At 41.2% G+C, this 13,260-nt stretch overlaps 2 protein-coding genes across 3 annotated transcripts in view; one reads left to right on the top strand and one right to left on the bottom strand.

Moving 5' to 3' along the window:
• The window catches only part of bahcc1a (BAH domain and coiled-coil containing 1a), a 199,164-nt gene that overhangs the window by 174,560 nt on the left and 11,344 nt on the right, over window positions 1–13,260 (bottom strand). The window lies entirely within an intron of this gene.
• On the top strand, window positions 3,137–10,418 carry ush1ga (Usher syndrome 1Ga (autosomal recessive)). 2 transcript variants are annotated; one of them, XM_072693741.1, is made up of 4 exons: window positions 3,137–3,416; window positions 7,463–7,913; window positions 8,276–9,075; window positions 9,510–10,418. In XM_072693741.1, the coding sequence occupies exons 1-4, from the start codon at window positions 3,253–3,255 to the stop codon at window positions 9,511–9,513; spliced, it is 1,419 nt and encodes a 472-aa protein (XP_072549842.1). In that variant the 5' UTR covers window positions 3,137–3,252; the 3' UTR covers window positions 9,514–10,418. The 2 variants fall into 2 exon arrangements, with proteins under 2 accessions (XP_072549842.1, XP_072549843.1); XM_072693742.1 differs by lacking the exon at window positions 9,510–10,418 and having other exon boundaries at window positions 8,276–9,079.

The following is a 13,260-nucleotide window of genomic DNA, read 5'->3' as shown; positions in this document are numbered from 1 at the left end:
TCTCTAAATTTGCAGGCAAAGACACAAAGCCCGACCATAATAAATAAATCTGAAAAACTGTCCAACATACAGTTATGTAGTACGACAGCACCATTAATCATGCCTGAAAAGTACAACATTTATGGGATAACAACTGGGAGAATATCTGTAGTGGAACACAAAGGCATTCAGAGTATTGAGGAGCATTGTATTTCGGGTTAATGTAGGGTAGGAAAAAAATATGGATAACCCACCATCATGCAGCCCGGTGCAGGTGTTTTTTAGCATCTTCTGTTTAGATGTTAACCCCTTAATGCAGAAAGGCTTTTTTTACACTCAGTAACTACAGAGATCTCTGTACAAACTGGTGGGGCTATTCTTCGATAATAGAAGTTTGTGAAATGACACTTTCAGCCTGCTGGCGGGACCATAGGCTGTTTGTGGCCTAAAGGTTAGAGAAGTGGGTTCATGACCAACGGCATGTTGCTGATTCTATCAACCTATGGCTGAGGTTCCCTTGAGCAAGGCACATAATACCCTATTGCTCCCTCGGGGCTGAGGTAGCTGTCCACTGCTCCGGGTTTGTGTTCTCACCGCCCTAATCACCAGTTCACTGCCACAAATGGGTTAAATGTGAAGAATGGATTCCGTTGCACTGCTGTGCAATGGCGTTAAAGGGTGCTTAATTATCCATTGTATTCATACATTTCTAAACAATTATGCTAATCTTATCACTGAACTATAATGTGTATGTGTGTGTGTGTGTAAGAGTGAGAGAGCTCCCACCATGTTTGTACACACACTTCTGGTAGCAGTTTATAGGTCTAATAACAATAAAGTAATAAATAATAATCAACGCTCTTTAGAGCTTATCATTACATGCTTTCAAAGCACTGTACTGTAAACTAAAGCAGACATAGGTAGCAAGGCCATTTCTATTGATCCATCCAGCAATTCTTAAGTGCCACTGCAGCCTCCCAGGGACCTCTTTATGACTCTAACTTAACCTATGACTTTTTCTTACTAGAAACATATCCATTTGGCCATTCCTCCCAGCTATCACTGACCTGTACATACAAAAGACATGTGGTGCTATTCCGTGACTTGATAGCTTGTTAAGTGGGAACATAAGGGCTGTGAATGGTGATTGGTTGGCACTTACTGAATTTTATATAAATAACATTTAATAAAGTTGACTAAAAATGTATATACATATTGTTCTGACAGGAGTAATATATTGCAAATTTGATAAGCATATACAGCATGTAAATGCAAATAAAAATACTATATATCAGAAAATATTTTTAAAAATCTACAGTTTTACATTTTTTAGAAATTATTTTTTGTATTAAAAACAACCTTGGTGATTTTATAGGAAAAAATAAGAATTCCACTAAATTTTCACAAGAATTTGCAACTTTGGTTTATGAGCCTGTGAGCATGCATGAAGTCAAAGGTGGGATCCAGCTGAGCTACGTGACGACCTCGCTGAGAAAGCATGTTTCCTCGTGGACAGGCAGTCCTGTGACAGTGTGGTCATGCGGATTAGCCACTTAGCATTTACCTCAAAGTGTGTTACGGTACTTGACAATGCTGTAGAGCTCCACAGAATAGTGTAACTGTTGTACTGATTAAGCAAATTTAGTAGGAAACATAGGAAGACAAAGTGGGGAATATTAATACGACAGAGTCAAAAAACATGACTATTTTATGTTATTTAAGTTCTTTGGATGAAATAAAGTATCTCTTAATTTTAACAACAGATTGTAGTGTACATTATAGTGCCTATGGCTGGTGGCAAAATCATTTTGCACACTATTGTGGGATGAGGTATACCTAAAGCATGCTTTCAGAAGATGCTTATTTCAGTACTACATCAAGGGACGCCATATGGGGGTCTTAAAAATGTATGATTGAGTATTTTGGCAGAATTATTAGAGTCCTGGGGCCCAGTGTATTATCTTTTCATGGAGGGCCAAAATCCCAGGCAGTGCCCCTGACTACACCCTTAAAGGGGGTTCTTTAAGAGTTCTTTGGTAAAGGCAATGGTTCTACATAGCAAAATAGGGACTCGAAGAACCATATGCTTAAATGGATCTTTGCCTGGTTTAATGGTTCTTTATGTACAAGTAAAACCTTTTTAAAGAACATTTAAAAACAGTTTTATTTATTTCATTTGTGAAACACGCACAGAACTGTACTATATAAATACAGCTCTGTTTTCTTTAAAAATTAATTATTATAAAATGCACTTCAGCCCATTTTAAGTCATTTACTGGGCCAATATACCTGGACAGTTTGTGCTGATTGTGTCTGCAAGGGTAAGGTCGCTTACATGTTTGCAACATACAGAGTGAGGTAGAAGCTGCATTTCGTCGCTGTACAATGAAAAACATGAGGACTTTACAGGTGAAGTAAATTATTATTTTTTTGCTTTGAATGGATGTTAGTGTAAAATAAGAGTTTAGTCCAGCGAATTTAGAGCATTTCTATTAGTTTGTTCAAACAGAATTATTTACACAGTTAAACATTTTTTGATTGGACAGTAGTGATTTACTCAGTAATGTGTAGTATTTCTTGTTTATTTCATTTCAATCTGTTCTGTAGATGACTGCACCTTTCACTTGCACAGTTTTGTGCATTAATATTTGAACTTAGAACAGTAAGCCTATAACAAAACAAAAATATTACTCATGTAATGTGCATGCAAAAGTTCAACAGTTTCTGTACTTAGCCATTGTTGGACCAAGTGATACGTTTTAATGTCATTTTTGTAAAACTAGTTTCATTATTGTATGAGAAGTCCTTGATTACCTGGATAAGGTGTGCAATAGCTGGGGTAGAGGTTAAGCCTGCATTAAGGTAGATCTCTGAGAGAAGGGTTGGTGACCACGATTTATGATATTCACGATTATTTTGTTTCACACCTGTTAAACAATTTGGTTTAAATATGTAAATATGTTACATATTCACACACACACAGTTGTGAGAAATGAAAAGCTGCACACCAGCACTCCCCTGTTTAAAGGAATCAGCACTTAACAGCTACTAATCCACAACACTGCGGGGTGATGACGTGCCCACGCCACGCCCCTCAGCCCTCAGCGTCCTCGGTGTCTATGGAAACGAGTAAGCCCTTGTTTGGCTAGTGAACAGAGGCTAGTGGAGAATGTCGCCCACCGCGGTCGAGCGAAGGGCTTCCGTTAACAGCCCTGCCAGCGCAGACGGCGAGTGACAAACCGCACACGATGGAGGCTGAGGTTCGGGAGCACCATGAATGACAAATACCACAGGGCAGCTCGAGATGGCTACCTGGACTTGCTGAAAGAGGCGACGCGGAAGGACCTGAACGCCCCCGACGAAGATGGCATGACACCAACTTTATGGGCCGCTTACCACGGCAACCTGGACGCGCTGAGGCTCATCGTAGCGAGAGGGTGAGTCCACCTTAATCACGTTCCTGAAGGCCTGCGCTCACTGGCTGCTCATTCAAAAGTCAATATTGGTCATAAAAATCACTGAAAACACCAAAATCAGCCAGAGAGACTAAGAGGTGCCTGTTGCAGAAACGCTGCTGTTTGCAGGCGTATGTTTAGTCGGTGTGCTCTGCAGCCATGGCCTTCACGACTTCTCCAGAACCCGTATGTAAACGGAGGCGCTGCAATAAATACAGACATGGGCATGAGCAAGAAGCATGAGCAATCTGTCCAGGAAGGGGCTTCATATTGGCACTCCACACTCCACATCTCACTACAACAGGTACATACACTCTCCAAAAGTTTATGGACACCTGCTCATCAAATGTCCTGTGAAATCAAGGGTATTAATAGGGATTTTGTCCTACTGTTACAACAAAAAGAGCAGCCACTTGTCTGGGAAGGCTTTACACTACATGTTCAAACATTACGGTGAGGGTTTCATTGCATTCATCCACAAGGACACCGATAGAGAACACAGTTCAAATGTTTGGCCGCGCTATGCTGTGGGGGGGTTATACCCCTCTAGTTGGTGCTTGACACTTGGCATGGTAACTAGTGGGATCTCATTCTATTGGCAGTGCATTTCCACGAAGATTCGTTTATTGCTATAAGTTGTGTGGGTAGTTGAATACCAGTTTCAGCAGCAGGTGCACTTATATAACTGAGGTAACTAAAAGGAATTGTTGCCTGGATGCTGTCAAAGCTGGTAGGTAACATGGGACAGTGTGTTATATGTGACAGTTTTCCTCTAAAATGGGTTTTGCAACTGTATTAGTCTTGGTTTTGGCTCAAGATTAGTAAGCAATAACCAAAACTGTCTGCCTTATTACCAGATGACCATAACACAATCTGCCCTATCAGGTTGATAGGTTGAAGGGTTGTGCATCAAATCTGTCTTCACATAATTGTACTGGTACTGTCACTTCCAGCTTGACATCTGTTTTATATGGTTTCATTTTCTGAACTGTACTATATTGATTTATATAGTAGAATAAAAGTTCTACAGTTGTTGAGGGGTGAGGTCTATATTTATACCTTGCTCTCAGTATTCTCAATGCTCATATTTCTCTCTAAGTTCTCCGGCTTTCCATCTCAGAGCTCCCAGCCCATTCTGCTGTAGCATTTGGACTTCGGTGAAGTCATTTCACTTTGCTGCCATCTGCTTTATTAATCAGACACTGTCTGTTTGAAGAGTGGCCACTTACTGGGGATGAGAATGTGGGAGGGACCAATGAAAAAGACATTACAAAAGCCTTTTTTTTAGAGCCGTTCTGGCTGACCTGTTTTCCTCCCTCAAGCTGAAAGGCCCATTACTGATGAGATTAATTGACAAAAGTTTTCAAACGCTAGCCCGTGGGACGCCAGCGGGTTTGGCCAACTGAGCAGCACTAGCTATCGCGTGATCTCTACCTAACAAAGCAGGCCTTGAGTGCCATGTGCATGGGCTGCTAACACACTTTAGTTCCCTGGTACATGTCTCCATTTGTCTATCAGGAACTATATGCCTATGTACATGCTCATGCTAGAGGCCGTGACACAAGTTCCCACCAGAGCTCAGAACACCAGGCTTTACACAAGGCCATGAATAGAACACCATGCTCTCCCCATCTTAATTTATTGGGACATAAACCTAGGTACTGGAAAACTACTAATAACCTCCAAAGGCAGACATTTATAGTTGATGGTGGCTCATATAGCACTCAGCGCGCCTGAGATTACGTTATAGACTCGCTGTCAGGTTAGGAGCTTTATAGCCCAGCAGTGGCAATCTGTCTTATTTGCTAGAGTTTGTTAACTGACAGCACAAGATAGAATTGGCTGTGATTTTTCAACCATTGGTACTTAAATAAACCTCTTAAATAAACATTGCTCCTGTATTGTCATGACTCACGCATGAGCTGTGTAAATTGGCATTGTAGGTAGACTACAAAGAATAGCTTTCTCTGTGGCACACCTGTAGCGGTAGTAGGTGTGCGGACGTGCTTCAGCTGGGCTGTTGTGGCTAGCTCGGGCCAAGCCTTTTGCTCACGTAAAAGGGTTTTCCAAAGAAATCTGAAGAAAGTTATCTGCATTCAGCTGACTACTTTCAGAAATAGCTTTCCACGCTGTAAACTGTCCTCCCACGTTGCTGTACAATCTGATGCCACTACTGAATAATGTGAGGCTGCCTTTTGCAAGACAAAGAAGACATGCAGTCATAATGTGTCAGAAATGAACATCGAAATCAGGGTCAGACAGGTAAGCAGGGGATAATCCCAGCGCTGGCTAAGTTCAGCGCTGCACACAGCTTCGCTGCCATCTGTGAAAACCTCGTAGCATTGCTCATCTATAATGCACTGCTGCAAGGCCTTGACTGCAGCCTGTCAAATATTGATGAGCGCTACTGCTGCACGAGTGCCATGGAGCTGAGCGAGATCCAGGTCAGGAGTCGCATACATTAAACTCCTCTGATTAAGAGTGGTGATCTGTGCTCTTTTTTTTTTTTTTTTTTTACTTTTCGTGAGTAAGTAAAGCTCTTTGAACTGGGAAAACGTAATTCTGCTTTATCACCCTTACTCTCTTTAATCTACTTCAGTAACTGTTGGCACTTTCTGGACAGGACCCTATTTTTCAATAGCCAATTTTGAATCCAGCAAGTTTCTTTTCTGTACTGTACTTTGTCACTTAACTAACAAGTGCAGAGTTGATGAACATGAATGTCGATCCAGTTAATGCCTTTTTTATTGCTCTGACTTTAACTTGCACCCATGGCACTTTTCTCCAGTGCTATCGTTTTTTGTAGCTTCCTGTATTCTAACTGAGATCTAAATGAGTTCATTACAGGAGGAGTAAATGCATGTCATTAAGTATAGTCTTTACTCCTTTGAGTGCAAACAGCAGAGGCCTGTGTGAAACAGAAGATACAGCAGAGAATGATTTTTCGAGGAAAAGCACATTGTGAAACCTTTGAGATGACTACCCATGGTATCAGTCATCACAGGTACAATAAAACGCTGGGCTAATGGGGCATACCTAAAACGAACAAAGAGTCTTTCATGTTCCTTTCCAGAATTGCATAATCCCACAAGGGTCATTAGGTGCAATCATTTGGAGCTATCTGGAAATTATACTATGGACCTTATCTACGAGTTGGAAATGAGGAAGTGCACCAGATACCTTCAAAAAAAAATTAAATAAATAACATTTCCTCATACGGACTGACACATTTTGAGTAAGTGGCCATACTAAGCACTATCTGCTGCAGACCTAATCTGTGGTGGTGTTATCCAAAATTTGAGTCCAGAATTACAGAATTGTTCACTTTTGTATTGGGTGCAGGAATTCAGGATGACATCATGCTGAATGCAATCCTACCGGTCTTCCCTGAAAGGGGATACCCATAGAGTTACCACATAGGCAAGCCATAGGTCATATTACAGATGCTCTGGTTCAGCTTCATTGGAGATGACCCTTCGGTCGCAGGATTGTAGCCCATGGATCATAATCATTTATTTAGGCAGACAGCATGAATTCTGCTTTGTCTTTATACTTGTATGCTTGTTCTGAGCTTGTTTTTCTTTGTTCTCGAATCAAGCTGCACCCAAAAGACACAGAATTTTTCATTCTGCGTCTTTTGAGCCTTTGCAAATAATATTCACAGTTGAGCTCCTCAGTGTGTCAGTCTCCTGAATAATTTACTGCTTGCTATGATCTGGTGTATGCCTGAGAGGCCAGGGAAAACATGATCAAAGAATCTTGTGCAGCTGTTTCAGGTCGACTATGAAGAATTATAAAAGGTGAGCGTAGCCTGATCCTTCTTCACCCGACACCTCGATGTGTTAAGCTCATAACTGTGGTGACACATGAACAGTTTTTATTATGCCGCATATTATATTCTCACAGATGAAATTTCATCAACCATGCTTTCAAGGATCTTACACTAGATGCCTGAAGATGAATGATGGTGAGTATTCTTCTTGAAATACTGTACAACTGACAATTTTCTGTCTCCATGTCTGTTTTAGAGGGAACCCTGATAAGTGTGACATTTGGGGGAACACACCACTTCACCTTGCTGCTGCCAATGGCCATCTCAACTGCCTGTCGTTCCTGGTATCATTTGGCGCTAACACATGGTGCCTGGACAATGACTACCACACACCCCTTGACATGGCCGCCACCAAGAACCACATGGATTGTGTGCGCTACCTGGACTCCATTGCCGCTAAGCAGACGGCCCTCAACCCCAAGCTGGTGGCCAAACTGAAGGACCGGGCCTTCCGTGACGCTGAGCGCCGCATTAAAGACTGCGTGAAAATGCAGCGCAAGCATCATCGTCGCATGGAGCGCAAGTTCCAGAAAGAAGCCACAGAGGTCTCAGTGTCTGATGCCATGAGCTTCTCCAGCTATAGCAGCAGCACCTTAAGCCGCAAGCTGCATCACTTCAACACTGCCACCAGCGTGCCATACTCCCAGGTATGCCTCACTGACATTCAGGACAACAGAAAAAAAGTACATTCAAAAGTACATTCAAAATCAGGGTTGTGGTATTAATTTGTATTGTTGTGAATAGTTAAAGTTATTTCTGTTGTGGTATAGTGGTCACAGCTATACAAAACCCAGGAAATTAGTGTCAGGAACCCCCCCTAGAAACATTAGCAAAAAATTCTTGCAAAAAGTTTATTCCATGATAATGGCAGATTTGTAAGAAAGGTTTCAAAATTATAGGTACTGATTAAGTGTTACCACCTTGTGGTTGTAATAGGTGTGGCAGATAATAAGTGAACTAAAGTTTGTGGCTAAAAGTCTAGTTTTGTGGTGTCTAATCTTTTAATCAGGCTACTCTCCACGCCACGGCCAGAGGCAAAACAAAGATTCAGAAGAAGCTGGAGAAGAAGAAGCAGGGCGACGGGACCTTCAAGATCTATGAGGATGGCAGGAAGAGTGTGCGCTCTCTTTCTGGCCTGCAACTGGGCAACGATGTCATGTTCCTGAAGCAGGGCACCTATGTCAATCCCAAAGAGCGTGGCCGACGCAACATCCGTGACATGTTCCCACGGGATGAAGATGCCATCTCCCGTGCCATCAGCGAGCCAGATCTGCATGGGCCAGATGTGGATTACTCTGAAATCAGCACTGACTCAGGCCACGATTCACTCTTCAACCGCCCAGGCCTGGGCACCATGGTGTTCCGACGCAACTATGTAAGCAGCGGTCTCTTTGGTATCGGAGCCCGGGATGAGGGTAGTGTGGCCGGCAGTGGACGAGGCCCCAACGTGCGTCTGCGCAGCCGGCTCCAGCGCTCCCCCAGTCTGGATGAGGACAGTATCGGTAGTGCCCGAAGCCTCCAGGAAAGGAACGTTCAAGAGCTTCCCTGGGACGAAGTGGAGCTCGGACTGGATGATGACGATGAGCCGGAGAGTAGCTCACTGGAGGTGTTCCTGGCTGCCCAGAGCATGCACGAGTTCATTCCCATTTTTAAGAGGGAAAAGATTGACCTGGAAGCGCTGCTGCTGTGCTCTGACGACGACCTCAAGAGCATTCATATCCCCCTAGGGCCCCGCAAGAAGATAATCGACGCCTGCCAGCGACGTCTGGAGACCATTGAGGATCCTGACAGCATAGAGGACACAGAGCTGTAAGTTGCAGGCCTTTGTTTTGATATCCATTTCATTTCTAAGTAAAATACATATGAAGAGGTTGCCAGTTTTGCACAAAGGTATAGTAGCTTAGCTATAAATAGTATAGTATGGACAAATGCATAATGACTTAGACATGCTCTGTGCTAAGTGGATTTATAAGCCTAAGTTACTTGTTAGCTAGGCTGACCTTGTATCTTCAGTGCAAAACAAAAACAAACGTCAGTGACCAAAAATATATACATATTATTTCATTTAAAGGACATTTGATTAGTAAACATTTTGGCTTATCCTTAGCTTAAAAGAACCAGAACATTTGTGGATGTTTTGTATATACAGTACAGTTAAGTATAAGGTTTTCCTACAACAATCTGCTTACTGTACGTGCTGTACTTGTGGCAAGCATGCCATCTAATTTTTTTTCTTTTTGCAGATAGCTAAAAGGATTTTTGCTACCTGACTGTTTTTGGACATCTCAGTTCATGTGAAACAACAGATACTCACACTCAGCGAAGGATTCACTGAATGGCAACAACTACCCTTTACTATAAGAATAACTTTCAGTTTGACAGACAATGTTATGACTGACACATACAGCGAAGAATGTATGCCCATTGCCACAGGAATCAAGCTGAAGTTTCACAGTTGCCATATTACCCATGGGCAAATCCTGCTGAGAGCCCTGACAAGGTCAGACTCAATAAGCATTTCTCTCAGCCCTACATGTCTGCCCCTGTGGGGCATGATTCTTAAGTGCCTGTGCTTCTACTGAAAATGTCATTTCAGACATAACCTTTATGTAATATTAGATCTTTTTTAATGATAATGTAGCCTTTAGCAACACACACTTATATATGAAGGCATAGGAAAGTTAACAAAAGGTAAGTGGCAGGTTTGGCCAGATTTAAACACTGCCTGCGTGAGTCTCAGACTGACTTGTGGTCGCCAATAGACATACAGACGTGGGAAAACACAGATTTTACAAGTTAGTGAATGTCTGCACAACAGATGTAATGTGAGCTTTGACATCTATCAGTTTGTTTACATGTGTCAAGCCATACTTCAACCTAAGAGTTGGGAGCTTTTGCTAAAACATCTTGCTCTTTACTTGTCCACATGCCATATTATGACAGACACATTCTTATTCTACATACAATACCTCCCACACAGAAAAGTATGGATTTGGCGTCCAGCTGAGCTGCGGTTTTTAATTCACTCCACTCACAGGCAGTACTCACTACCTGCATACATCTTTTTTTATATTGTTTTATAATACAACAATAAAAGGTGATAACCACTGAAAATCCATAGAACTTTACGAGCAATGATTAAAGACAATAAACTGATACTGCGACTGTGTCTGTGAACAGTTTTGTTTCTTAGTCACGCTCAAGTGTTTTTTACAGGTTGTTTTTCAGAGAACAACTTGGGGTTTTATAAACAATAACAGCAAGACATTCTAAGCAGTAATGAAAGAAAAGAAACACTATAAAAAGGGATGACATTGTGGCATTATTAGTGTTGTACATTCCTAATTACTAGTTCCCCATAATCTAAAGCACACTTCAGTGCTTATTCCTTGGGTGTGTAGCATTTTAGGATGACATCTTTCCCAAAAATCCTAAACTGCATAAAAGAAATTATATGGTCTGCTCCATTAATTTTACCCCAGGGCAGGAAAACCTGAAATTCGAATATCTGACTGAACGAAAACCAGTACGGATTTCTTTAAAATTGCAACATTTAAGTGTAATTTAAGTGTAATTAATAATTAACCTCTGAATTATACCTAGTATTCCATTATTTAACAGCAAACTACACAACACAGCATACCTGATGTTATTCTTCCATAGAAGAAAATAGTGTGAAAGCTGGAATGCTTTGAATGCTAATGTTTACACTGATGAGCAGGCTTAATATGTTGATGGTCATCTGGGTGCCACCAAAACAGCTCATTCTACAATACGAATGAAAGTATAATGAGGAATCTGGCACCAAAACATTGGCATTAGATTCTTTAACTCCTGTCAGATGCCAGGTGCATCTGCTACAGATTCAGTGCATCTCACAGGTAAGCAATGCATGCCAACCTGGCCATCCAAGTTATGTAAAAAAATAAAATAAAAATACAGGATTCGTCAGACCATCAGACCCATCCTCTAATGCCACAAGGTCCATTCCAGACTCTTGTCTTCTGAAGTATTCTTTACCTAAGTATCATTGAACATTTCTAAGACCGCAATAACCCTTCTTCCCACCTAGATGGGTTAGCCTCTGTTACACTAACAAATCAAAGATCCTTTGGTGCCCAGTTTTTTTATTTGTCCCTCATTGTACTCCTGTCGGTAGTTACCCACCTCAGCTCACTAGTCAGTTGTCCAACCCACTTGTCTAATCATAACAATGTAGGTCTTGTAAATGTCCTTTAGCCTAAACATTTCTCATGCATTTCTCCATCATACCGTCTATGAGAATCAACTGTTTAGTTACTGCATTCCAGCACCTTGACATGTGCCACTGTTATGGGCTAGTCAGTGTTGATCTGTTTTTCTCCCAAATAATGAAATCTTGTGACAATGTTATGCTTTTAATGTTGTTGTCTGTCAATAGCAGTCGAGAAAATGGCACTGGCACCCTAGCTAGCAGGGTTGTTACAGCCCGAACCTGAGCCACATCTGGAATTTCCACATTGACTCCCCAGAAGAGGGGGTGTGGTTAATTATGTGTGCTTACATATAATCATGTACACTGTTAAAAGTATAAGATCCTTGAGGAACCTTTGAAGGTTCTTAAGTTTGAACTGCCGTGGACCCATTAAGAGATCTTTTTTTTTTTTTATCTAAAAACCTTTTCTTGAAGGTTCCTCAAAGCACCTTAACAGGTTTCTCCACAGTTTCAAATCGTATACTATTACCACTGCATAAGTATATGTACATAACTGCATAAATACGTACGTAAGTAACAGACTTGTGTTGTTCCAGTAAATTTACAGCAGGAAATGAGCCCTCTCAGTGTCTTAATATGATGTAGTAACCTTACAGCAGGCTAAAATGACCAATATTATAGAAGTAATGGTTGAAGACAGAAAAGCAATGACGTCAACTAGGTTAATCTGTGGTACCAATGCCTTGTAAAATTGTTGTAAACGGTGCTTGCATCAAATTAACTTTTATGGTTGGCAGTGACAAGTGCCACTTGAAGCAATACGTTGTTAAGTCATTCAGTTATCTTTTTCAGACAAAAGAGATGGAGATACGTTGGGCAACATTAAGGTCGGAGGTGTTTTATGGCCTTATTTTTCCCAAACTTTATAGATCAATAATACAATAGATTATGATATTTGTATGAGTATACTTTAGCTACATTTCACTAGAGCTCACTTGATGTTCACTTTTCACTTCTCGTAAGGTAGTAGGTCAGCCCTCAGCAAGATCCAGATGTGCTTACCCTCCTACGTTAATAAAAAAAAAAGTTATTTCTGTAAAGGTGGAGTTGGGACGAAGGGTTTCAAAATATGCAGTTTATTCAAATGAAGTTAGAGAAAGAATATATTCTCACCAAATCCTGGCAAAGATTTTTCACAATTTTTACAAAAAAAGTGTAGGGTTGTTTTCTAACCCTTAACCTTTGTCCTAGACGCCAATCCCTTCACAATAAGTGGATAAAGCCAAACATGCTGTGTGTCTTTCAGGGCAGAGGAAGGGTGGGGCAGCTGCAAAAGAGCCTCATACACCTTTATGAAGGACACTTTTATTATTATACTCTCTGTAATCTTAGCCTAAAAAAATCGAATATGAGTTCAATGGTCAAGTCATGGTGTCGAGGCTTAGGCCATTGATTTCTACTGGCTGAATCTGTGTCTGTTGGAAGACGTGGCGAAGACCTTATCGTCCTTTCCCTGACAAATCTTTTTAGCTAGCAACTAAACATTAAAACAGGATTATCTTTTTATCTTCTGATATCATCTATCAGCTCCTGAATCCTCAGTGTTTGGAGGATGGAAATACAAACAGAAGATAGCAGAGGACATATTGGATACTCAATTGGCTTTTTATCTGGAGCTGAGCTAGACTGAATCTCTAAACAATGACAAAAGGTGAAAGCAGTTGCCAGTCAGATGTCAGCTTGATCTTGGCTGCTCCAGTCTGTTTTTGTTTTTATAAGAACATTTTGGACATTTTGAT

The sequence above is a fragment of the Salminus brasiliensis genome, chromosome 12 (genome assembly GCF_030463535.1).
Source record: "Salminus brasiliensis chromosome 12, fSalBra1.hap2, whole genome shotgun sequence".
Classification (NCBI taxonomy): Eukaryota; Metazoa; Chordata; class Actinopteri; order Characiformes; family Bryconidae; genus Salminus; species Salminus brasiliensis.
Note: the sequence above shows the minus strand (reverse complement) of the source record. Positions and strands in the feature narration are given on the sequence as shown.